This window comes from Callithrix jacchus, chromosome 15 (genome assembly GCF_049354715.1).
Source record: "Callithrix jacchus isolate 240 chromosome 15, calJac240_pri, whole genome shotgun sequence".
Classification (NCBI taxonomy): domain Eukaryota; kingdom Metazoa; phylum Chordata; class Mammalia; order Primates; family Cebidae; genus Callithrix; species Callithrix jacchus.
In genome coordinates, this window is record NC_133516.1 from 72,301,147 (window position 1) to 72,329,060 (window position 27,914).

The 27,914-nt window shown below is 37.0% G+C and overlaps 1 protein-coding gene across 36 annotated transcripts in view; it reads left to right on the forward strand.

Moving 5' to 3' along the window:
• TMCC1 (transmembrane and coiled-coil domain family 1) overlaps positions 1–27,914 on the forward strand; it is a 254,921-nt gene that overhangs the window by 90,384 nt on the left and 136,623 nt on the right. Inside the window, exons 2-3 of one of the 36 annotated variants that reach the window (XM_078351769.1) lie at positions 1,146–1,222; positions 1,696–1,816. The exons of 32 other annotated variants lie outside the window; for them this stretch is intronic. Coding sequence is in view for 1 of the 4 variants with exons in the window: in XM_035273787.3 (XP_035129678.1) it covers positions 26,065–26,103 (39 nt within the window). In the remaining 3 variants the exon portion in view is untranslated. Of the gene's footprint in view, positions 1–1,145; positions 1,223–1,695; positions 1,817–25,436; positions 26,104–27,914 lie in introns of those variants that run through there. 3 more of the 36 variants (XM_078351771.1, XM_078351770.1, XM_035273787.3) reach the window with 3 other exon arrangements.

Here is a 27,914-nt window from a genome sequence, read left to right on the forward strand (position 1 = left end):
AATTTTTTGACTTGGTAATTACATGATCTTAAAGTTCACAGATTTCATTAATTGATTGAGACAGGATCTTGCTTTATTGCTTAGACTGGAGTATAGTAATGTGATCACGGCTCATTGAAGCCTTGACTTCCTGGGCTGAAGCGATCCACCCACCTCAAGCCTCCCAAGTAGCTGGGACTACCGGCACATATCACTGCACATGGCTTATTTTAAATTTATTGTAGAGACGTGTCTCACTGGATTGACCATGCTGGTCTGGAGCTCCTAGGTTCAAACAGTCCTCCTGCCTCCGCCTCCCAAAGTGCTAAGATTACACTTGTGAATCACCATACCTGGAGCTTGATTTTACAAATAGTATTCTAAAGAGATGGCACTTTCTCTGAAGCTGTTAGGAAAATCGATTATATGATTCAGTTTGACATTTGAATATTGGTTGTGTGTCTTGAAGATAAATGTTGTGTTATAGAGAGTCCCAGGTGTGATTTTTGAGCTAGAATCTTAATCATATATTGACAATTTAATTTGAACTTAAACCTTCTTTTTTGCAGATATCAGTGCCAGGGATGAATTAATTCCCTGGCTTACTTGGGAAAGATGTTATGAGGAAACTTTGGTTAACCATGATGTCTAGAAGCTCTCTGCTGATAACTTTTGGAATTGCTGAGTGTTCTTTGAGGAAATTAGTGATTGTTTTAATGATTCTTACTGACTGCAGTATTTTTTTTGAGACAGAGTCTCACTCTGTCGCTGAGGCTGGAGTGCAGTGTTGCAGTCTCAGCTCACTGCAACCTCTGCCACGTGGGCTTAAGCGATTCTTCACTTGTGCCTCAGCCTCCCAAGTAGCTAGGATTACAGGTGTGTGCCACTGCACCCAGCCAATTTTTTTGTATTTTTAGTAGAGATGGAATTTCACCATGTTGGCCAGGCCTGCCTAGAACTCCTGGGCTCAAGTAATCTCCCTCCTTAGCCTCCCAGAATGCTGGGATTACAGGCATGAACCATTGTGCCTGGCCTGGGTCTGTAGTGTATTTTAAAAGCTGTTTTCTTGGTTAACTCTAATATAACCCCCAAGTTCCTAACAAATGTTGGCCTAGATTGTGAACTTTGCAGAGACTCTTTCTTTCTTTCTTTTTTTTTTGAGACAGGGTCTCACTCCCATTGCCCAGGCTGAAGTGCAGTGGTGCAATCGCAGCTCACTGCAACCTTGACTTTCCACACTAAGGTGAGTCTCCCACCTCATTCTTCTCCTGAGAAGCAGGAACTACAGGCACATGCCACCATCCCTGGCTAATTTTTTGTGTCTTTAGTAGAGATGGGGTTTCACCATGTTGCCCAGGCTGGTCTTGCACTCCTAGGCTCAAGTGATCTGCATGTTTCAGCCTCCTAAAATACTAGGATTAGAGAAATGGGCCACCACACTCAGCCAGCTCTCGTGGGTGAAAAACAAGAATTTTTACTTTGGTCAATAAGGTTGTTTTGGTTTTAAATAACAGTTGACACTGTGCCCCAGAAACCTGAATGAAATGTGCTTGCCTTTTTTTAAATTTAGCTTTTAAAATGGATATGTGATTTACATATTTTGGGGGTACATGTGATCATTTAATACGTTTATGTAACTTGTAAAGGCCAGATCAATGTAATTGGGATATCTGTCACCTTAAATATTTGTCTTGTCTTTCTCTTTTTTCTTTTTAGACAGGCTCTGTTCTGTTACCCAGGTTGGAGTGCAATGGTGAAGTCATAGCTCACTGCAGCCTCAAATTTCTATGCTGAAGAAATCCTCCTGTTTTACCCTCCCTAGTAGCTGGGACTACAGGTGTGTACCACCACACCTGGCTTATTTTTTTTATTTGTATTTTTTGTAGAAATTGGGTCTTGCTATGTTGACCAGGCTGATCTTGAACTCCTGGGTTCAAGCAGTCTTTCCACTTCAGCCTCCCAAAGTGTTGGGATTACAAGCATGAGCCATTATGCCTGGCCTTGTCTTGTCTTTGTGTTAGGAACATTTGAATTATTATCTTCTATAAACACCCTACTTGTCTATCAAACACTTGGTCTTATTTCTTCTATCAGACCGTTTCTTTGTACCCATTAATCAACCTCTCTTCTTCTCTCCCTCTCTATTACCTTTCCCAGCCTCTGGTAACCACCAGTATACTCTTTATTTTCATGAGATCCACTATTTTTTAGCTCCCACATATGAGTGAGAACATATGATATTTATCTTTGCGCTTGGCTTATTTCACTTAACAAAATGATCTCCATTTCCATCCATGTTGCTGTAAATGATAGGATTGCATTCTTCTTTATGGCTTTATAATATTTCATTGTGTTTGTATACCATATTTTCTTTATTTATTTGTCCACTGATGGGCAGTTAGGCTGATTCCATGTTTTGGCTATTGTGAATAGTGCTTGCAAATAAACATGACAATGCACATGTCTGTTTGATACATTGATTTTTTTTCTATATACCCAGTAGTAGAATTCCTGGATCATATGGTAGTTCTATTTTTAGTTTTTAAAGTTTTCCATAGTGGCCGTACTAATTTACATTTCTTTCAACAGCGTACATCCCCTGTCTCCATATCCTCCCCAGCATCTGTTCTTCCCTGTCTTTTTGATAAAAGCCATTTTAACTGGGGTGATGTGATGTCTCATTGTGGTTTCGATTTGTATTTTTCTGATGATTAGTGATGAGCATTTTTTCATATACCTGTTGGCCATTTGTGTGCCATCTTTTGAGAAATGACTCTTCAGCTCTTTTGCCCATTTTAAAGTTGGATTTGTTTTTGCTATTGAGTTGTTTGAGTTCTTTATGTATTCTGGTTATTAATTTCTTGTCAGATGGATAGTTTGTAAATATTTTCTCCCATTCTGTGTGTTGTTTTTTTCACTTTGTTGATTGTGGTTTTTTTGCTGTACAGAAGCTTTTTATGGTGTGTTCCTGTTTGTCTGTTTTTGCTTTGGTTGCCTGTGCTTTTTAGGTCTTACACAGAAAATCTTTGCCCAGACCAATGTCCTGTAGCATTTCCCCAAGGATTTCTTCTAGTAGTTTTATAGTTTTGGGTCTTAGATTTAAGTCTAATCAAATCCATTTTGATTTGATTTTTGTATATGTTGAGAGAGAGGGGTGAGTTCCATTCTTCTGCAGGTGGTTGTCCATTTTTCCCAGCACCATTTATTAAAGAGACTGTTTTTTCCCCATTGTATATTCTTGGTGCCTTTGTTAACAGGGTTGGCTACAAATGTGTTGATTTATATCTGAGTTCTCCATTCTGTTCCATTGGTGTGTGTTTTTATGCCAGTACCATGCTAATATGTTTACTATTACTTTATAGTATATTTTGAAGCCAGGTAATATGATACTTCCCATTTTGCTCTTTTTGCTCAGGATTGCTTTGGCTATCTGTGGTTCCATATAAATTTAAAGAGGTTTTTTTTTTTTCTGTTGCTGTGAATGTTACTCATTTCTAGCCTTATTCCATTGTGGTCAGAAAAGTTAATACGATTTTTTTTAATTGTTGAGATTTGTTTAAGATATGGTCTCTTCTGGAGAGTGTTCCCTTGTGGTGATGAAAAGAATGTGTATTCTGCAGCAGTTGGGTGAAATGTTCTATAAATGTCAATTAGGTCTATTAAGTATAGTGTCTACTTTAACTTTGGTGTTTCTTTGTTGATTTTCTGTCTGGATGATCTGTCCATTACTGAAAATGAGGTGTTGACCTTCCCTACTAAAATTATATTACAGCTTATCTCTTCCTTTAGATCTACTAATGTTTGCTTTATATACTTAGGAGCTCTGATGTTGGGTGCATAGATACTTAAAATTGTTACATTGGCTTCCTGAATTGACCACTTTATATGGTGACCTACTTTGTCTCTTACAGTCTTTGATTTGTATTCTTTTTTGTCTAAGTATAGCTACTCCTTCTCTTTTTTGTTTTCCCACCCCTTCACTTTCATTCTCTGTGTATCTTTGTAGAAGTGGGTCCCTTGTAAGTAGCATATAGGTAGGTTTTATTTCTTTATCCATTCAGCCACTTTATGCCTTTAATTGGAGAATGAAGTCCATTTACATTCACTGTTATTATTGATAAGTAAAGGCTTACTACTGCCATTTTGTTGCTTATTCTGGTCATTTTGTAACTTCTCTTTTCATCCCTTTTTTTATTATTGTCTTTTGTGGTTAAGTGATTTTCTCTGGTAGTATGTTTTAATTTATCGCTTTTTATTTTTAGTGAATCTGTTACAGGTTTTTGCATTTTGGTTACCATGAGGCTTACAACAAACATAACAAATTATTTTAAAGAGATGACAACTTATGTTAGATCACAAAGAAAATATTAGAAACAAAGATTCTGTCACTTTACATAGGAATTTACAGAATGAGTACTTAAAATTTAAACACTGCAGGAAAATTAGGCTGTGAGTGAAGATCTGGTTCAGGAGTACACTGGGAAATTGTTTAGCATCTTCTCTCAACCTTATGCTCTGGTCTCCTCCTACTGTCTTTAGAAATTTGATGGGTTTCTAATTGTTAAGCTATTTCCACATAGGAAAAAGTTTTAACACTTCTTGCAAGCCTACAAGTCAACTCTTTGGGAGAATAAATATATAAATAGTTATTCCAACAATGGGCTTTCATCATTTACCCCGCTTCATTATACAAAACAAAAAAAGGTAAAAGAACTTAAGGACAAGTTTAGAATGGATGAACAATTAAAGTGTTTATTATCACAGATGACTTAGCAAATAAATTTTCAAATCGTTAAATTTTCTCTAACATATATAAGTACTATTTCATTAAGAATAATCTCTTCTTCAGTAGAAATGGAATAGCTTCATCTTTTTTTTTTAATATTTATTTTAGGTTCAGGAGTACGTGGGTAGATTTGTTAAATAGGTAAACTACATATTGCAGGGGTTTTTTGTACAAGTTATTTCATTACCCAGATAAGAAGCATAGTACCCCTTGGTAGTTTTTTGATCCTCACCTTCCTTTCACTCTCCACACTCAAGTAGGCCCTGGTATCTGTTGTTCCCTTCTTTGTGTCCTTATGTACTCAATGTTTAACTACCTCTTACAAGTGAGAACATGCGGTATTTGGTTTTCTGTTCCTGTGTTAGTTTGTGTAGGATGATGGCCTCCAGCTCTGTAAAGACATGATCTCATTATTTTTTATGGCTGCATAGTATTCTGTGGTATATATGCACCACATTTTCTTATTTCAGTCTACCATTGATGGGCATTTAGGGTGATTCCATGTCTTTGCTATTGTGAAAAGTGGTGCAGTGAATATACATATGCATGTGTCTTTATGGAAGAATGATTTATATTCCTTTGGGAATATACACAGTAATAGGATTGCTGGGTTAAATGGTAATTCTGTTTTAAGTTCTTTGAGAAATCACCAGACTGCTTTCCACAATGGCTGAACTGATTTACATTTCCACCAGCAGTGTGTGAGTGTTCTCTTTTCTCTATAACCTCACCAGCGTCTGTTATTTTTTGACTTTTTAATAATACACATTCTGACTGGTGTGAGATGGTATCTGATTGTGGTTTAGCTTTGCATTTCTCTAATGATTAGTGCTGTTGAGTATTTTTTCATAAGCTTGTTGCTGCATGAATGTTATCTTTTGAAAAGTGTCTGTTCATGTCCTTTGCCCACTCTTTAATGAGGGTTGTCTGATTTAAGTCCTTATAGATTCTGGATATTAGACCTTTATTGGATGTATGGTTTGCAGGTATTTTCTCCCCTTCTCTAGGCTGTTTACTCTTTGGTAGTTTCTTCTGCTATGCAGAAGCTCTTTAGTTTTATTGGGTCCCATTTGTTAATTTTTGGTTTTGTTGACAATCGCTTTTGGCATCTTTGTTATGAAGTCTATGTCCATAATGTTATTTCCTAATTATCTCCCAAGGTTTTTATAGTTTTTCATGTTAGATTTAAGTCTTAAATATGCCTTATCTTTTTAAGCTTAAAATTATCTCACCTTAAAAACAAAACCTTAGTGTCTCTACCTTTTCTTTTTTGGGGGGTTGGTGGTGTATTTGTTTTGTGAAATCCAGCAAGTGAAGACAAACCAGCAATAAATTTATAGCTTCTTCAATAAAATATCTTGAACAGGGGTATTAAAAGTGAAATTTCAGTACCAGACATTTGATTTGAGTATTGTGGATGGGATATTAGTCCTACACAGTACCAGCTTAAGTTTCTTTGTTATTGTTGTGGTGGTATTCTTTCCTCTTTTATGTAATGCCCTGTTTTTTTTTCTCATTGGCTTTTTTTGTTTGTTTGTTTTTTTGGTGAGACAGAGTCTTGCTCTGTTGCCCAGGTTGGAGTGCAGTGGTGCGATCTTGGCTCACTGCAACCTCTGCCTCCCAGGTTCAAGCAATTCTCTACCTCAGCTTCCCAAGTAGCTGGGATTACCGTTGCAGGCAACCATGTCTGACTAAGTTTTGTATATTTAGTAGAGATGGAGTTTCACAATGTTGGCCGGACTGGTCTCGGAACTCCTGAACTCAAGTGGTCTGCTCACCTCTGCCTTCCAAAGTGCTGGGATTACAGGCGTGAGCTACCACATCTGGTCTTTTCCTGTTGTTAACACAAAGGCAAAAGCTCTTCTGTACTAATGAATCTAGGAGTATTGAATAGTAAGGATCACCAAAACTTGATTTCTTTCTTTTTTTTTTTTTTGAGATGGAGTCTTGGTCTGTCACTCAGGCTGGAGTGCAGTGTGTGACCTCGACTCACGGCAACCTCCACCTTCTCTGTTCAAGCAATTCTCCTGCCTGAGCCTCTTGAGTAGCTGGGATTACAGGTGCATGCCACCATACCCAGCTAATTTTTGTATTTTTAGTAGAGACAGGGTTTCGCTGTGTTGGCCAGGCTGGGCTCGAACCCCTGACCTCACCACCACACCTGGCCCAAAACTTGATTTTTTTTTTTTAATGGATAGTCTTGCATTTATTGAAGATTTGCTGAGAAAATTCTTATCTCAGGGTCACTTTTCTTTAAAAAAAAAAAAAGTATATATATATATATATATATATATAATATGCAAATGATTGGGCACAGTGATTCATGCCCATAATCTCAGCACTTTGGGAGGCTGAGGTGGGAGGATCACTTGAGTACAGGAGTTTGAGACCAGCCTGGGCAACATAGTGAGTCTCTATTTTTATAAGAAATGAAAAAAAAATTAGCCAGACCTGTAGTCCAAGCTACTTCGGAGGCTGAGGCAGGAGGATCACTTGATCCCAACAGTTGAGGTTACAGGGAGCTTTTGACTGTGCCACTGCAGTCCAGTTTGGGCAACAGAGTGATACCCTATCTCTAAAAAATTTTAAAAAAATTTAAGAATGGCCGTGAAAGTGAGCAGCCTAATTATGATCTGTTTGTTTCTGAGCACTTCTCTGTAAGCTTAACAATGAAATAGTGCATCAGAATAACTGATCAGTATAACCTTCCCCATATGGACGCTCTGAGTAATATGTTTTAGAATTTTAGTGAAATAGAAGCTTATTAGAAGAAGCTACACAGTCTTAGGGAGCATACTCTTGGTTTATTACTAAAAAACTCAAGCAGCTGGGCAAATACACATTTAAGTAACCATTTTACCATAGGATAAGACTAGAATACCTTAAACATTGTTTTCTGCCTTAAGCTCAGCAGAGGCTTTCCAATAACATTAAACTTGTTTTCAATAATTGTAGATGTTCAAGACACAACTATACATTCATCTAGGTGAAAGTAGGTTTTCTACTCCTTAGAATTGTTGTTTTCTGTGAAAATGCAAAAAACCTGAAGGAAACAATTTACCTAATTTTGTTGTAGTAAATGTGATTGCTTATGAATTGAAACATTGCTTTGATAAGCTTCCTTTCATATTCCTTGACTGTCATAGTTGTCTTTATGTTACATAATTTGTGATGAGTTATACCATAGAATCAAATTCAGTTTAAGTAGATAAATATTTGTGAGATTAGCAAATTCTTCTTAGGAATGTTTGCCCATTGAGCCTTAAGATAAAGTGTCAACTTGCTTAAGTTTCTGTGCATAAAGATAAAATGCAGGCTGTTTTCTATTGTGAGAAGTGTAGCTTTAGGAAAATGGGTATAAAGGTTTTGTGATCCGATTATAGTTAAGGACGATTTAGGTCACAGTATAAATTACCTGTTTTAGGTCTACATACTAGTTTGTGATATGTGTCGCTTGATTTTTGCTTGTAGTTTTGTTTTTTTTGGGAGACAGTTTCTCACTATTGCCCAGTGGTACGATCTCTGCTCACTGCAACCTCTGCCTCCTTGGTTTAAGTGATCCTCCTTCCTCAGTCTCCCTAGTAGCTGGGACTACAGGTGTCTGCCACAATACCCAGCTGGTTTGTGCATGTTTTTGTAGAGATGGGGTTTCACCATGTTGCCCGGGCTGGTCTTGAACTCCTGAGCTCAAGCTATCTGCCCGCCTTGGCCTCCCAAAGTGCTGGATTACAAGTGTGAGCCACCGCACTCAGCCTGACTTTTGCTCATAGCTCTAATCAGTATCTTTTGTTGCATTAGGGTGCAGAGATATGTGGATTAGTACAGAAATTCAAGACAAGTTTTACTTTCACATGTTGTTTTCACCATTATGAGGATTTGTAGCTCTAATGTTTTTCTAAATAAAATCAGTAAAACTAAATAAAATCAGTGTCCTTATTTAGATGAGTAACTTGCTTTGTCCCATTAAGACTAAATGTACTGTTTTAGTGGGATTTACTTAAAAAGAGGTAAAAAAAGAATTGGCTACCACTGAAACATGGAAAAAACATGTTTGCAAAATGCATTAATGTTCAGTGTGGAAAATATCAAATGCCATTATTTTTTTGTATGATTTCAGTGCTTTATATGTTTTTCTATAAATACTATCTTTCTCTTCTTTTGCATCCTGGAGGTTTTGTTTTTCTGTCAGTCTGTATCTGTTATCATTTACTGTCTGTGGCTTCACAATACTGTATAGTTATAGTGCCATTTTAAACATTACAGCTGGAAGCTCTGAAATGCATCCTGACAAATGAAGTCTGAATTGTGTGGCTTTAGGCCAACAGTAAGTTACAGGAACAAATGAAATTAAGAAGTTAATACTATTTCAGATATGTGTTTATGTCCTTAGTCTTTCAGAGAATTGTTAGAACCAGGAATTTAAAAGTCACATCTTTGCGCTCCAACACTAGGATTATGAAACATTTTATGTTTGTGAATCTACTATTTTAAATTTTATTTCTTGTGACAACTTTCTGTAGATTTATTTAATATAATCTTCTGGGTTTTTTAAGCTCTCAGGAACAAGTATTTTCTTTTTCAGCATATCTAACCGAAGTAAAATTTATTGTAACTTTTGATTTTTAAATTTTTATTCTGGAATTTATAGAATATTTTCTAGATAACATGCTTATGCTGCTAATTTTTTTTCTGTTTTGGATATCTTGACTTTCTATAATGAAAAGGATCATTTAGTTTTCTTATTATCTTGTTCCTATCCATAGCTTATTAAAATTTGTTATATTTCAGTATACTGTTTACATTATGCCAATGTAAATAAATTTACAGCTTGAGCTTTGTAATATAATATGATTACACTTCCCTTTTTATATGATTTTTTGCTGTTTCTGGAGTTAATTGCTTTAATTTTTGTTGTTTATGACTTCATTGTGTTCTCTCCAAATTCTGAAAGAAATGTACATCTCTCAATATTTTCTTTCTTTTCATCTTTTTCTTTTCTTTTTTGTTGAGATGGAGCCTTGCTTCATTGCACAGGCTGGAGTTCAGCAACACTGTCTTTGCTCATTGCAACCTCTACCTCCTAAGTTGAAGCGATTCTCCTGCCTCAGCCTCCCTAGTAGCAGGGATTACAGATGTGTACCACTTTACCACTAAGTTTTGTATTTTTAGTTGTGAAGAGGTTTAACCATGTTAGCCAGGCAGTCTCAAACTCCTGACCTCAGGTGATCTGCCTGTGTTGGCCTCCTAAAATGCTGGGATTACAGGTGTGAGCCACCGTGCCTGGCCATATATATATATATATATATATATATTAGACAAGGTCATCTGTCACCCAGGCTGCAGTGCAGTGGCACAATCGCAGCTCACTACAGCCTTGACCCCCACCCCAGTTTCAAACGATCCTTCCAAAATTTCTCAATATTTTATTTTTATTTTTTTAAATTACACTTTAAGTTCTGGGGTACATGTGCAGATCATGCAGGATTGTCGCATAGGTATACACATGCCATGGTGGTTTGTTGCATCCATCTCCCTGTCATCTACATTACATATTTCTCCTATTTCAAAACTGTATGTACTGTTCTCACTTTCAGTTTTTCTTGGAGATATACTTCTGGAAGCTCTCACTTTTCCTCTGATCTGAATTGACTACTCTCCAAGACCATTGCACATCATTTGTTCTGGGACTCCTTAATCTATTAATAAGATTCTTTGTTTCCTTAATTTCATATCCTCTTTTTGGTTTGTTCCTTCCTTTTCTTGAAACATATTTTCTAGGAGCCTTATAGAATAAGGGTGCATGGAAGATAAGTTTTTAGAAATTATACCCATTTCAAAATTTATTTTACCTTTATATTTTAATGGTAGTTTGGCTGAGTATTGAATTTTAGGTTGGAAATAAATTCCCCATGTGTTATATAAAACACTTGTATTGTTAGCTTTTAGCTTCTAGTATTGATTAAAAAAAAAAAATCTGGTGTCATTCTGATTGTTGACCTTTTGGGTATCACCTATTTCTCTCTCTAGAATTTCAAAAAACTCATCTCTGTTGTCTTGAAGTTGTACAATGATGGGCCTTGGTGTGGGCCATCTTGGCAGCCCAAGACACAGGACTCAGAAATACTCAGCAGACTTAGAAGTACCCAACCTTAAGAGTCTTTCAATCTGGAAAATTTCTGAGTCCTTTCAATCTGGAAAACTCAAACACTGGATTTGGAAACATTGGTTTTTAAAAACTTCTTTCAATATTATTTTTATATTCTATATTTTAAATTATGTAACATTTTATTCATATAAAATAAATATCTAAGCTATGACACACAATAATACACTACCTGTGAACCAGCCACACAACTTAAGAATGGGAACATTACCATTGCCATGCTTTTGTAACTCTTTACAGCTCTCCTACTGTCCTAAATTATATATTTCAGTCCCTTGATTTTTAAAAGAATAATTACTACAAATGTTTGTTGACACTAAACAACTATTGTTTAGTTTTGCCTGTTTGGGAGCTTTGTAAAGTGATACCATAGCTTATATAGTCTTTTAGGACTTGCTTTTTATCCAAAAATAGGTTTCTAAGATTGATCCATGTTATCACATAGAGCTGTATTCATATGATTTATTTAATTTCCTCCCCCACCTATATATCTTTTTCTTAGTCAGTGGTTAGATCTCCTGACTTACCATTTAGTGGTGTTTTCTTTGTTCTTTCTCTCTTTGTCTTTTGTTTTAATTTCTGGGAGATTTGCTTAAAATTTATTTTCCAATTATTTCACTAAATATTTTATTTCTGCTATTACGTTTTTAATTTGCTGAGTGATTCTTTTTCTTGTCTATGAATGCTTATTTTTTTTGTAACATCCTTTTCTTGTTTTATATATTTGTTTTCTTTTGTCTCTGAGGATATTTTCTTCTGCTTCTTGTAATATGTCTGTCTGTTCTGAGTTTCTTCCCCACTAGGTGTTTTAGTTTCTGTCTTTTATGTTAAAGACTTTTCTTGGCTGGGCTCACGCCTGTAATCCCAGCACTTTGGGAGGCCAAGGCAGGTGGATCACGAGGTCTGTATATCGAGACCATCCTGGCCAACATGGTGAAACCCGTCTCTAATAAAAAAGTACAAAAATTAGCTGGGCATGGTGGTGTGCGCCTGTAGTCCCAGCTACTTGGGAGGCTGAGCAGGAGAATTGCTTGAACCTGGGAGGGAGAGGTTACAGTGAGCCGAGATTGCGCTACTGCACTCCAGCCTGGTGACTGGCAACAGAGTGAGACTCTGTCTCAAAAAAAAGAAAGAAAGAAAAAAAAGACTTTTCTCAAGTGTCTGGTCAGTCATGGCTTTCTTCTATTTGAGAGAGGCATTTAAATGGTATGGGAAACTCTGTGAGGACGGAGAATAGTTGAGTGCAGGGCCCTTCAGTTATCAGTATCTATAGGTCTTTTCTTCATTTTTCCCTGAGAAATTGTTAAAACCTTTGGTTTTGGGAATGGTGGATAATGGTGGTGATAATTAGGTTTGGTGCCTATGTTATGTAAAATGAGGTGGAAAAGGACTGAAATTCTCATCTTTTGGCTTAGTCTATCTGTCCTTAGAATGATGATCTGTTTTTCACCTTGTATAATTTTATTGACATCTTTTATCTATTGTTGCCTCCTCTCCAATTCTCTTTGCCTGTGTAGGTTTATGCCTTTTATTATTCAATTTTAGTAGAGAGCTAGGATAAGTCTTTTGAATCCTCTACATTTAATCCATGCTTCCCAAACTTGTACTAGAATAGAACTTTAAAGGGCTTTGATACAGGCTTGCCCACTAAATTCTTCTTTGTCACTAAAGCAATCACTAGGAATTTTGAACTTCTAATGATTTTAATCTAGGTTACTCATTTTGTTCAGCACATACACAGCCTTTTGAAATATAGGGAACTACAGTTTTGAAGTTAAGAAGACAAAAACTAGGATCTATTTGTTTCTAATTGTAACAATTAAAAGATTTCTGGCTGGACTGAGTGGCTCACCTCCTGTAATCCCAATGCTTTAGGAGACTGAAGCAGGAGGATTGCTTGAAGTTAAGAGTTTGAGACCAGACTGTGCACATAGCAAGACTCCATCTCTACAAAAAAAAAAAACAAAAACAATAAAAATATTAGCTAGGTGTGGTGGTGGCACCCTGTAGTTCCAGCTACTTAGGAGGCTGAGGTGAGAATTGCTTGAGCCCACAAGTTTGAGACTGTAGTGAGCTATGATCTCACCACTGAACTCTGGGCTGGGCCACAGAGTAAGACCCTGTCTCTCTCTCTCTCTCTCTCTCTTTTTTTAAACTAAACCAAGCAAACAAACAAAAAAAACTATAGCAAAATCACTTTGGTAGTTACTTTCTGTCTCAAATTCTCTTTACTGAATAACAAACATGTCATTTTCTTTTCATTGGCCTACAGTGTTATAGACAGAATAATCTTTTAAATGTGACCAGGTGCAGTGGCTCACACCTGTAATCCCAGCACTTTTCGGAGGCCAAGGTGGGCGGATTCCTTGAGCCCAGGAGTTCGAGACCAGCCTGGCCAGCATGACAAAACCCTATCTCTAGGAAGATAAAAAAAAAAAAAAAAAATAGCCAGGCATGGTTGCCTCTACCCTGCTGCTTGGGAGGCTGAAGTGGGAGGATTGCTTGAGCCCAGAAGGTCAAGACTGCAGTGAGCTTAGATTGTATAACTGTACTCCAACTTGGGTGACAGAGCAACACCCTGTCTCAAAAAAAAGGGGGACTTTTGGTATTAAGGCTTAGTCTTCTTAATTTTAATATGGTGAAAGAAATCTGGATTACGGTATATAACTGAGGCCTGGTTTTTAGTGTGTCTTATGTTTAAATGTTACTTTGAACCATGTGAAATTGCCAGTATTTGAGCAGTTCTGACTCACAAAAGTGGTGATTTTATATGATGCAGCATAATAAAGTACCATAACAGCTTAGTTAAAAGACTCTTCTGTCCATTATAGGAATTCATTCTGTAGCATTCTTGGAAACATTCTGGTAGGAGAAAAGGATGAGGTAAAATGGGGATATTTTCATACTAAGTAAGGGAGAGAGTTGAGGTCCCATTGAGCACAACTAGTAGGTCCTAGAGCTGCATCAGGGTTCCTGTGATGTGCTACAAGCCCTACACTACCGAGGCTGAAGGCTCTAAATTCCTTGATGTGGACAGTGCCCACAAATTTGAATACTACCACACACTCTCCAGATACCTGGCTGACAAGCTTTGGACCTGTATAGGATTTCAGCAAATTTCAATTTAGCCAAAATAGTATTACTTAATTTTGTTTACTCTGTGTATAATTTTTGTGTGAGTTTCCTTAGGTTAGTAATCGAATTTTAAAATGATAATTGAAGTGTACTGGGGTTTAAAACATTGTAAAAATAAAATATGCAATGACAGTAGCCAAAAAGGGTCCGGGGAGGCCTAATGGAGGTAAATTGCTTTAAAGGCCATATATTATTTGGATTTGGCTATGGTAGACTATAAGTTAGGAATGCATGATGTAATTTGCAGGGTAACCACTCAATACCACAAAAAATGTAACTATGTTATATCATCTTCTGTTTAGTATTTGCATGATATATTTTCCATCAGGTGAGTTAAACTTTAAGGCAAGAAGTATTACTGGAGATAAAGAATGACATTTCATAAGGCTAAAATTGTCCTCTTAATAGGAAACATAACAATTCTAAACAATCCTCCCTTGTTGCTTGGTTCGCTAACCATTCATGTGGTCTTTGGGGCCTTTATGTTGAACAGTGTTTTCATTTTTCACTGCTAGACATGTTTTTGTAGTCTGTGAGAGAAGAGTTGTTTGTCTCTCTAAGGTAAGTATGTTCATGTTCAATATTCTCGGGGCGTTGCCAGCAATTGCAAGGAATACCACTTGAAAGAACAAAACCTTAGGCATATAATGATTTCATTTAGTGTTCTAATTATTTTAATGTAATTATTGTCATTTTTAAGATGCTAAGTATGGGCGATGAGTGATGGAATTTAGATAAGGACTGAGAACTTGATTATATTTTTAAATAATTTTTTTAACATTGTATGATTATGAGTAATAAGATATTAAAAAGAACAAATCAAAAGAGTAGATATTTGGTCATTTATAGGGAATCTTGGCAGTAAGCCTTTGTGTTTGTGTGCGTTCTGGGTCTTTAAAGCCTTGTATTGAGAAGTCAAAGCTTTTCTGGAAAAAGTTACCTGTTGAATTCCATGCCTAAATGTAAGAAAAGGAAAGCAAGGTTTAAGGAAACAAAATTAAAAGTGCCGAATCAGGTGGCATACATGAAAATAGAAATGTAATTAGTATCACTTTTTTTATTGTGGTAAAAACACATAACAAATGTACCATCTTAACCATATTGAAGTGTTAAGTGTATTCATATTATCGTGAAACAGATTTCCAAAACTTTTTCATCTTTCAAGTCTGAAACTCTAAACCCGTTAAATAGTAACTCCTTTCCTTCTACCCTCCCCTCACGCTCTGTTCTACTTTCATTTCTTTGAGTTTCACTACTTTATAGATACCTCATATAAGTGGCATCATAACGTATTTGTCTTTTTGTGATTGGCCTATTTCACTTAGCATAATGTCCTCAAGGTTCATTCATGTTGTTGCATGTAATAGAATTTCCTTTCTTTTTAAGGGTGAATATTTCATTTTGTGTGTTGAGAGGTAGGACCTTTAAGACATGATTATGTCATTAGGACTTTGCCCTCGTGAATGGATTAATGACATTACCATGGGAGTGGATTAGATATTGTGAGGGTGGGTTCCTGATCAAAGACTTCGGCCCCCTTTCTTTTACACTTGTGCATGCTCTCTTGCCCTTCTGTCTTTTGCCATGGGATGATGCAGAAAGAAATCCTTCATCAGTGGTGAGCCCATCAACCTTGGATTTCCCAGCCTTCAGAACTGTAAATAAATTTCTTTTTAAATTACCCCGTCTTTGGAATTCTGTTATAACAACACAAATGGACGAACACAGAAGATTAGAGAGACTTTCCTGTTTCTGCAGTTTTCTCAAATGCCAAAGTGGCATAAATTGGAATAGTTTGTCCTGAATCTCATTAGAGATTCCGCGTGGATGCTCTATTCTATGCCATGTAGGGAGAGAGGGGCATAAATAGGTGTGCGACATGCCACAAGTTTTCCCTCCTCCTTTCACAGGAATACTGTCTTGTTTACAGTGGCCTAGGTGCTATTGCCTTACAGCTATTCTCTATAGTTTTTTGTTTTTTAAGAGATGGGGTTTCACACTGTCCCCAGGCTAGAGTGCTGTGGTGCTATCATAGCTCACTCTAACCTCCAATTTCTGAGGTCAAGCAATCCTCCTGCTTCAGCCTTCCAAGTAGCTGGGACTACAGTGGTCTCTGTAGTTCTTACAGTGGTATTGTAGTTTACATATTGTTTTAAACTCAGTATCTCTGGGGGAAAGAGGGCCTGTGTTTCCTAGTTCACCATCTTGATGATGGTACACTCTCTAGTATCACTTTTTGAAGTGATAAATTTTGCCAGATAATTTATTTCTTTTGTACAATGTGCGAATAAAAGGGAATGATCGGTGTAATATTTTGGACTTGAGTAAGACATTTGGTTTTGTCCTTTGTGAGATTGATGTGTACAAATAGAAAAATTCAAAGCATTGATATCCCAACTTTAGAGTTTATGCAATCTTACACTGGAGTATAGAAATAAGATAATAGAATAGTTACATATTAATCTCAAGACAAGACTATATATTCTCTTAAGGTTTTTCTGGCATTCACAAATATTTATTAAATGTCTGCTATGTGTAAGGCAGTATACAGTTGAGATACAGAAAGTATAAGATGCAATCCTTCAAAGTGCTCTTTTTATTTTTTTGAGACAGAGTCTTGCTTTGTTGCCAGGGTGGAGTGCAGTGGCACGATCTCGGCTCACTGCAACTCCACCTCCCAGGTTCAATTGATTCTCCTGCCTCAGCCTTCCGAGTAGCTGGGACTAGAGGCATGCGCCACCATGCCCACCTAATTTTTTGTGTATTTTTAATACACATGTTGGCTAGGATTGTCTCAATCTCTTGGTCTTGTGGTCCGCCTGCCTTGGCCTCCCCAAAGTGCTCATTTTTAACTTGATGAAAGACAGCGCTGATGCCAGAAACACTAAATAACACTTTTTAGTACAGAAGCCAAGCAGAACATGCAAAAGTACAAGAACTATCACTGTATGTGTCAATTGTCTAGAAACTACTATGAGTGAAGAAGTAGAAATGACATGAAGTGGACTGATCTTGCTTCTAGAGAAAATGAATTTGGGCCAGACCTTGAGTATAGGATCATATGTTAGCATCTGCCCTGAAGAACAATTCACAAAAGCAAAAATAGGCCTGGGCCAGGTGCGGTGGTTCACACCTGTAATCCCAGCATTTTGGGAGGATGATGCAGGCAGATCACAAGGTCAGGAGTTCAAGAGCAGCCTGGTCAACATGGTGAAATCCTGTGTCTACTAAAAGTATTTTTGTATTAAGTATTTTATTAATACTTAATTGCTATAACCACTATTACCAGTATATCCTTCCTTACTATGATTTATGTGCTTATCTGCCTATAAAAGTATACAATATTATATACAAGTTAGTTCAGTTTGTTTGTTTTTTAATCCAACCAGTATCATACTACAAAAATTAGCAGGCTGTGGTGTGCGCCTGTAATCACAGCTACTTGGGAGGCTGAAGCAGGAGAATTGTTTTAACCTGGGATGTGGAGGTTGCAGTGAGCCAAGATCGCACCGCTGCACTCCAGCCTGGGCGACAGAGCAAGACTCCATCTTGGAAGAAACAAACAAAAACAGGTGTGTACAGTCAGAGATATTTGTACTGGCAGAAATGTGTAAGTAACCTAAATGGTCATCAAGAGAATGGCTAAGTAAATTGTTCTGTTTATACTGTACTGTGTGACAGTTAAAATAATGTAGGACATATGTATGTACTGACAGAAAAATTTGAGTAAATTGTTAAATTTTTAAAAAAGGAGGTCACAGATAATATGTGTAGTATAATACTGGTTGGATTAAAAAAACAGAAACTGAACTAACCTGTATATAATGTGGTATACTTTTATAGGCAGATAAGCACATAAATCATAGTAAGGAAGGATCTACTCATAATAGTGGTTATAGCATGTAAGCATTAATAAAATACTTATGTAATCAAGAATAAAGAAAAAAGCCCAAATGAAAATTTATGAAAAGACTAGTAGTGGTTATTTCTGCACAGTTATTTTATGAATACATTTTCTTTTTTTATATTTCTCAATTTTTATAGGTAAAATATTTTATTGGAAAGTGTTAACTCGTAATGGGCCATTTATAAATGGGAGATAAATAATCGACAAGCAGCTAATAAAATTAATTCTTACAAAATAGAAAAGAAAAACCAGTGGAATTTAAGTAGATGGAAAGTATAGGGAGTTTGTAGGTAGGGGAGATGGAGGAAGGTGAGAGAAAGAAATACAGTCTAAAGTTTTATAGAGCCATCAAGCACCGTCTTATATTTTTTAAGCCATTCATGCAACAGATATTGCTATGAATATGATAGGATACTAACCCTTCGTATATTGCTGTGAATATGATAGGATCCTAGCCCTTGAAGAACTGGAGTTGTTGAAGGAGATACAAACAAGCAAATTACCATATATTGTGAGAAGAAAGAATCAGTAATGGAAAAGGAGTTGGTGAGGGTTGATAGAGAAAGCATTCCTGAAAGAACAGAAATGTAAGCTGAGATTTGGAGTTCGTTGAAAGTAGTGTGAAATGTGTGGAAAGGGAGAAACTATCAGCACATGAAATACCTTGTAACTAACTATTTTAAGGACTTGATTTCATTTATATAATTGCTACGTGTTCTTTGTAACATAGTGAAAAATAATCATGTTAGTTGTCTGGTGCTTAGTAGGCACATAATAAATGCTAATGGAATGAATGGTTGTGTATTTAGAGAGTCATGCTGAAAGGTTAAATAGCAAAATATGATATCTACTTGGAGAACAATGTTAAATTGTCAAGGAGATTGGCATTATATGAATACTCACATGGAAGGATATACAAAAATGAGAAAAGCGACATAATTAACTTCAAGAGATTTTGAAAATAGCTTTGTCTAAAGATGAAAAATTAAGTTCTGGCCGGGCGTGGTGGCTCAAGCCTGTAATCCCAGCACTTTGGAAGGCCGAGGCGGTGGATCACGAGGTCAAGAGATCGAGACCATCCTGGTCAACATGGTGAAACCCAGTCTCTACTAAAAATACAAAAAATTAGCTGGGCATGGTGACGCGTGCCTGTAATCCCAGCTACTCAGGCCTGAACCCAGGAGGCGGAGGTTGCGGTGAGCCGAGATCGCGCCATTGCACTCCAGCCTGGGTAACAAGAGCGAAACTTCGTCTCAAAAAAAAAAGAAAGAAAAATTAAGTTCTAAGTAACTTCCTAAAAAGATTTACATGACCACAGTGAGATGCTATGATACCTCTATCAGAATGAATCCAATTTTTTAAAAAATTAAGAGTTGGTAAGGATATAGAGCAACTGGAACATCCATATGTTATTGTAAGAGTGTAAATAAATACAACCACAATGAAAACCATTTAATAATACCTGGTAAAACTTAGTCTTACTCTGTCCTTTAGAATTTCCATTTCTAGGCTGTATATACAGCTAGAAATATATTTTCCAAGAAAAATATGCATATATGAGCTCCAAAACAATCTATGATAATTTTATAGCAGATTTATAATAGAGAAAAAGTAGATACAGCACAGATCCCAAAGTAGAATGGATAAATTGTGGTATTATTCACACACTGGCATAGACTATAAAGTAATAATAATAAAGAACTGTTACACACAACTATATGGATGGATTGCAAAGGCATGATGAGCAAAAGAGACCACACATAAGATTTCTTTATATGAAATTCAAGAACAAGCAAAGTTATTTATGATAGAAGTCAATTACAGTTGTCTGTTGGGGAAAGAGCAGTGAAGAGATTAGGAACCTTCTGGGGCAACAAATATTCTATATCTTGATATGGACATAGATGTTTTATATCTTTATATGTTTATGGCTGTGTGTATATATATGTAACAGTGAATGTGTGTATATACATACACATACACACAAAATAAATTTGTGTGTCGGTATGAAATTTCAAGACATTTTCACAGAGAATCTAATAGAAAATGGTTTTAAAGTAAGGATATATTTAGGAAAATTAGCATCTTGACCATAACCTTGCCAAGAGAGGATAGAGGAGCATGTGAAAATGCCATCTCTGAAAAATACCATTACAGAATAGGCAACAACCTTGTTTGATGAGTTAGTTGGATACAAGAAACTGGGCCAAATAGCCTCTTGAAACTACTTTCTGCTCCTCCCTTCTTACCTTCCTTTTTTCCTTTTGTTTATTTACTGCAGGTAACACGTTATGAGTTTATTAGGAGAAAGAAATGTGGAACCCAAAATATTGCTAATATAAAAAGAATTAGGCCTAATTTATCATGTTTCAAAGAGCCATGCCCAAGTCACCCAAATAAAGTCCGTATTTGGTAAGGTTAGCTGCTCTTTAAGTCAACCCTCACAAGTTAAGGAATTGTATACGGTTAGGTTCTTAAATTTTTTTTTTTTTATCTTTAGCATCACCCCATATGTTTATTGGCAACAGTTAAGTCAGAAAAATGAGCACAAGCAAAGAGAAAAAGGTGTTCTGTCTTCTAAGGTATTTAAAGTCAGTGGAAATGGAAAGACCATTCCTTACCCCATCCCACAAAGTGTACCTTCTGTGAACTTTTTCCAGTTAATAGATTGGAAATAACACCAGCTTTGTTGTTAGATAGTCCTGGGTTCAAATCCTGCATCTGCTACACATGAGCTGTATATTGAGCAAGTTACCTAAGTTTTCATCTTTTTAGTAACTTAAAGTCTTTTTTCTTTTTTAAAATAGTGTAATAGTCAAGCTTTACTTGTTTTTCCCTTTTTCATTGGTACATAATATTTTACATATTTATGGGGTACATGTGATATTTTGTTAATGCATAAAATGTATAATGGTCAAGTCAGGGTATTTGAGGTGTCTACATACTGAGTATTTATCATTTCTGTGTGTTGGGAATAATTCTATTCCTCTCTTCTAGCTACTTTGAAATATACATTGTTAACTATAATCACTCTACTCTGCTGTTGACCATTAGAACATATACCTTTTATCTAACCGTATGTATATTTGTACCCATTACCTACCTCTTTTCATTACTCTCCCTACTCACTCACCTTTCTCAGCCACTAGTGTCTGTAATTCTACTCTCTTTTCTTTTTAGATGGAGTCTTGTTCTTCTGCCCAGGCTGGAGTTCAGTAGCACAATCTCAGCTCACTGCAACCTCTAACTCCTGGGATCAAGCAATTCTCCTGCCTCAGCCTCCCAAGTAGCTGGGACTACAGGTGCATGCCACCACACCTGGCTAATTTTTATATTTTTGGTACAGATGGGGTTTCACCATGTTGGTCAGGCTGATCTCAAATTCCTCACCTCAAGTGATCTACCTGCCTCAGCCTCCCAAAGTGCTGGGATTACTGGTGTGAACCACTGTGCCCAGCCTCTATCATTCCACTCTTCTTTTTGAGTATCAATTTTTTAAGCTCCCACATATGAATGAGAACATACAGTATTTGTTTTTCTGTGCCTGGCTTGTTTCATTTCACACAATGACCTCTAGTTCCATCTGTCTTTCTGCAAATGATAGGATTTTATTCTTTTTAGGCTGAATAGTATTCCATTTTGTATACACACCACATTTTCTTTATTCATTCATCCATTGATGAACACTTTGGTTGGTTCCGTATTCTCACAATTGTGAATAGTACTGTGATAAACCTGTGAGTGAAGGCATCTGTTTGATATTCTGATTTCTTTTCCTTTAGATAGATACCCAGAAGTAGGATTGCTAGATTATATGGTAGTTCTATTTGTGTGTGTGTGTGTGTGTGTGTGTGTGTGTGTGTGTATGTGTGTGTGTGTTTAAATAATATGGGGTTAGGTTCTTAAATTTTTAATCACCAGCATCTTTTAGCTTCTTACTACTTAACAAATTCCTCTACTTTCATGTTATTTATATTGACAGTTGCAGGAGTTTTTGTAAATAACTATGCAAATTACTTAATCTGTTCTTCAGGTGAGTATAATAAAGTTAGCTATCTGTATTGTTATTTATTGTGGGATTGCCAAAAGAATCTCATGATTTAAGAGGCCTAAAATGCCACAGAAAATCCTAAAACTGGCAGCATTATTGACTAAACATTTTGAAAGTAGATTTCTTTTCTCCTTGCTTTAAATGTGGACAGTAACTAAAAGAATAATAATTTCTGAAAGAGAGAGCCTATTACTTTCTTATTTGTTAATGATGAGCTATTCCCATTTGGGCAGTTTGTAGGAAAATAGTTAACAAATCTATGCAATTTAGAAAGGAGAAATGACTGAATTTTGTTACTATTTATGTTTCTATTCCATTAGTAAAAAACATTCTGAACACTTCTTTAGGCTGAAAACAGATTGCCTTCTTAGTGAGAGAAACTAAGTTTTACTTACCACTTGTTTCACACCTGTCTCTCTCTCTCTCTCTCTCTCTCTCTCTCTCTCTCTCTCTCTCTCTCTCTCTCTCTCTCTCTCTCTCTCTTGGATGGAAAGAATCTTATAGCAATGATTTGGGATTCTAGTTGCTTAAATCAATCATAAACAGTGTGTGTTTAAGGCAGTATGTCTTTCTGTAAGGCACTTCATTATTTCCATATCAGTATTTCATTAATCCTGCATTCCTAGGAGATGATTTCAGAGTACTCTGTTTCATTATCTGTAGGAGAAAAATGGAGATACTGGTACTCTTACCATTCAAAAACCAAAAAAGCACACAACTCAGGTGCTGTGTCAATCTACTTTCTACTTGGAATTAAATTTTAATCAGTTAGCTTAACTATTAGGTTATATTGTGTTCTCTGAACCTTAGGTATGAAGGAGTCTTTACTCTTGGTTATAGTTGTTTATCTAAAAGCTTTTTAGCTTTGGAAGTTTACGAAAAGTACACTTAGTTATGTTCAACCTTTTTTCTGCTTAAGGTTTTTAAGAGTAAAAGGTTTGTTTGGTTTGTTGTGAGACAGGGTCTCTGTGTCGCCCAGGCTGGAGTGCAGTGACAGGATCTTGGCTCACTGCAACCTCCGCCTCCCAGACTCAAGTGATCCTCCCACCTCAGCCTTCTGAGTAGGTGGGACTACAGACCTGTGCCACCACCCCCAGTTAATTTTTGTGTGTGTTTTTTTGTAGAGATGATGTTTTGCCATGTTGCCCAGGCTATTCTTGAACTTCTGAGTTCAATCAATCCACCTGCCTTGGCCTCCCAGAGTGCTAGAATTACAGGCATAAGTGCCCATATAAAAATGTTTTATATATACATTTTGGTTAGGTAATTTTTTTTTTGAGACTTGGCATCCTATTATTTGTTTGAATTTGTTGCATCTTCTCTGGTCTTCCCAAGATATTATCAAATATGTGTGTATTTTTTAGGTGAATATTTAAAAAAATTTTGCATCCTATTTGGTGATAATTGGATATTGGTAGTGTATGATATGGACGTAGTTGAGAATAATCATCGCATAAAAACCTTTCTTTTCAACTTCATTTTTATGTTTCTTACCTGAAGAAAAAAGTTACAAACACTATATGGTTTCCTCATAATATTAAGGTTTTATTTATTTTTTGTTTTTAGAGATAGGGTCTCACCCTGTTGCTTAGGCTGGAGCATCATGCCTCACTGCAACATCAAATTTCTGGAGTTAGGCAATCCTCCCACCTCAGGCTCCTGAGTAGTTAGGACTATATAGACACATGCTACCTTGCTAATTTTTTAATTCTTATTTTTTGTAGAGACAGGGTCTAGCTTTCTTGCCCAGGCTGGTCTTGAACTTCTGGTGTCAAGTGGTCCTCCTGCCTTAGCTTCCCAAATCATTGGGATTACACGTGTGAGCCATATTGAGGTTTTAGAGAGAGAAATTACTACTTATTTGAAGAGTTAGGATACTACAGTAGTTTCCCCTTATCCATAGGAGATATTTTCCAAGACCCCCAGTGGATGCCTGAAACTGAAGATAGTACTGAACCCTGTATATACAGTCTCATGTCATTTAACAATGGGATACCTTCTGAGAAATGTGTTAGATGATCTCAACATTGTGAGAACATCATAGAGTGCCCTTACATAAACCTAGATAGCATAACCTACTATACACCTAGGATATATGGTATAGCCTGTTACTCCTAGGCTACAAACCTATACAGTGTGTCACTGTACTGAATACTGTAGGCAGTTGTAATCCAATGGTATGTATTTGTGTATCTAAACATAGCTAAACACAGAAAAGGTACAATAAAAATACAGTATTATAATCTTTTTTTTTTCTCCCTAGCCTACTGCTATTAGAGACAGAACAGTATTATAATCTATGGGACCACTGTCATATATGTGGCTCATGTTAACTGAAAACATGACTGTACTGTTTTTTCCTATACACATATATCTTTGATAAAGTTTAATTCAGAAATTAGGCATAGTAAGATGTTAACAACAGTAACAAACTAGAACAATTAGAACAGTAGGCCAGCATCACTCCTCTTATGCTTTGTGACCATTATTAAGTAAAATAAGGGTTATTTGAATACAACACTGCCGTAAGGCAACAGTCAATTTGATGACCAAATCGCTTACTCAGTGACTAGCAGGTGGGAGCCAGGGCTGGATATGCTGGACGAAGGGATGATTCACATCCCAGCTAGGATGGCATGAGGTTTTGTCATACTACTCAGAAAGGCACGCAATTTAAAACTTCTGAATGGTTTATTTTTGGAGTTTTCCATTTAAATATTTTTGGATTGCAGTTGACTGTGGGTAATGAACTGCAGGTAAGGAAGGACTATTGTAATACAAATTTTAGAGAGTTGTTTTGAGAAATCAGTGGGATAATAAAAGTGAATTGCCTAACATAGTGACTGTACATAGTAGGCTCATTCCAACAAAGGCTTTAAATGTAGCATGTGACATAATTTTGCTCACGGGAAGTTGTGAGGCACTAGAACAGGAAAAAATATATCTATATACCAATGAGTTCTGCCCTAATCAGTTACTAAATTCAATCAGAAGTAACAAAAAATTCCAAGAGGAGCACATAAACTGGAAAGTTTCCTTAAATGAAATGTTGTCCTCCCAGTGGTTGTCTGGAAGCAGACCCAAACAGAGGAAGAGTGGCAAAGATGGGAAAAATTTTGGGAACTGCTCTTATGGTTATTTTTCATACCTCTTTACCTGCATTGATTCACTCTGAGCTGTTCCTTTTGTTTGTTTTGTGTGTAGATTTTTAAAAGTTACTTTATTCCAACAAGGGAAGGCAATTACCTTAGGAGGCCACTTTAATGTGTTTAACTTTGGCACAAGTTGAAGTCACCGTCGGAGTATGCCTCTCTGCACCTGACATTCCTTCCTGAAGCAGGACCCCTCCCTGTGAATAAGAGGAAAGGCTTGGCCAATTATGCTAGACAAAGCCGCACAGCTGCCGAGCCCAGCTGGGAGGAGTTTCCTTCTTGAGCAGGGAGCTGGTACAGTCAGGGACTTGCTTTTCACCACCTCCTTTTTTCACACTGCTTTACCTTAGAGGATTACCTAAGGCGGAGGTAGAGGAGGGAGTGTTGCTGTCTGCAGTGGACACTCTCCTCTGGGAGGGCTGGAGAGGGGAGGAATTGGTGCAGTTGCCCGTCTCCTGCTTGGAGCAGATGCTGTCCGACCCCAGCACGCCACTCCTCCTCCCACAGGGACCAGAACATCAGGTCTGTCCCCTGGAATTTCAGGTAGCACCACAGCGGCATCTTCATCTAGTGGTTAGGTGGAAAGGGAAGGGGTGGTCCTTGTGTCTGGACCCCTCACCGCCGACTCACAGGAAGTGCTAGAAGAGCTTGGCACTGGACGCAGCGGCTTCAGGATTACTGCCCCACCCGCCCTGCCCTCTCCCACGTAGGTTTTGCAGTGTCTCTTGATAGAACAATGAAGGCATTCCAAGTTTGCTAAGACTCCCAGGGAAATTATTTGCACTTCTCTGGCAGTCTTCAAAATGTTCTGCCACCGACTTTCCCAAGAAGCTGTTGTTTAAAAAACCCTTCCTTCGTGGATTGCTTTGTCTGAAGATCCTCTGAGTGATCATGGTTCAGCGCTTTAGCCTCAGGAGGCAGCTCTCCAAGGTGGGTCGGTAGTTCTGTGTGTTTGTGGAGGGGAAACTCTCACTTGCTTCAGCATGGTTCCTTTTTCTCTGGAACTGTTCTGTCAAGCTTGCTGTCCTCCAGCGCTAAGGAGGGGATGGGGGCGGAAGCGCTGCCTTTTGTTCTTTCATCTGACAGGCACAAAGCTTGAAGGCTGACTGCACTGGCAGCCTCAGATTGTGTGCCCCTAAAACTGCAACTGTCATCTGAATTTGGGCAAAGTCGTAGTTTGCTCCTGAGATAGAATTTCCAGAAGGGTGTGTGTAAAAGAGATAATTGTGGGTTGAAAGTATGTATTTAATTAGCAATTAATATAGCAACTTGTGGACCAAGAGGAGAAAACCTTCTTGGTCTGTGGAATCAGTGCTTTTATGTATTTTACTATTAAACTGAGAAAAACTACCACAAAGTAGTTCAACGAGCAGGACTTGCATTAAAATGTTAAAATGAGTGGTTGTGTTGAGAAACTTGAATACTTAATGAAGTACGTGAAAAGCAGTTTCGGAGAGGCTCACAAAGCAGTTTTTACCGAGTTCTGACTGAAAAGCAGGTTCCATGTGTACAGCTTTTGGGGAAAAGTTTTTTTTTAACCTGAGAAAATCATACTTAAAATAGTAAAAAGGTGAAGCACTGATTTAAGAGAGGATGGTGATTTATGAGATCAGCCAGCCCTCCTTGATCCAGTCATTGAGTTTAGCTAGTACAGAAACTAATAAGCAAAGAGGTGTGGTAAGAGTTGAGCTTTATTTCAAAACCCATTGTTTTCTTTAAAAGCTCTATTTAAAAAAAATGTAGCAGTTGGTGGCTCAGTTGTGTTGTAGTTCATTCCCTGAATACAGGAGCTTAAACAAATAGTAAATCAGTAGGCATTCTTCACTGCCTTGGCTATTAATCAAAATTATTAAATCCTGAAATGTGTTGTGATCTTAAGGGAAAATCTTTAGTTCCTTACAGATGACCCCAGTGTAGAGTGTGTACACTGACGCAGAAATGAGCTAAGTGCTTGCCTCCATCCCTGTGTCAAATTGCATAGCTTTTCTTGGGATCTCTAAAGCTAACGGGATTTTTAGGAGTATTAAAATATATTTCACTTGCTTCCCTTACCCCCTGCTCCATTGTGTGTGTGTGTGTGTGTGTGTGTGTGTGTGTGTGTGTGTTTGTGTTTGAAAGCCTCCACATTTCTCCTACACAATAAAAAGAATCATTTTTCTTGCTCTTTTAAAGTCCGCCAGTGCTTGTATTTTCATATATGTATTTAAAAAGCAGATGGGTAGATTCTCAGGGCAGTGACATTCCTGCACAAGAGTATCTGATAGTTGAGAGCCAGGTGATACTTTTCTAATTAGAAGATAATACATTATGGGTATTTTGCTGCCAATACTTCTCTCCCAATTATTTTTTAAACTTTACCCTTTTCACTCTCTACTATGTATATGACAATGGTTTACAAAAAGGACATTTTTGATGGAATAGGATGCATCCTTTCTATAATATGAATAAATGAAAGGTATATTACTTAAAAACATTCAAAGATGTAGCCTTTTTTCATTCCTTTTACTGGTGGTACCCCTCTTGCTCATTTTAATGTGATTTATGGATCCTATAATGGTTGATCTAGACCAAATCTAAGGAAATTTGTTGTCTATCAAATTTGTTGTTCTATCAGAATAATGAACTGAAAAAATATTTTTTATTATTTCAGTCTGTAGGCACTTAAATATGAAGGAGAAACCGAATAGTTATGTTAGTGAGTTTAAAAACAAAAAAACTCAGCAAATGGACCAGCCTGCTCA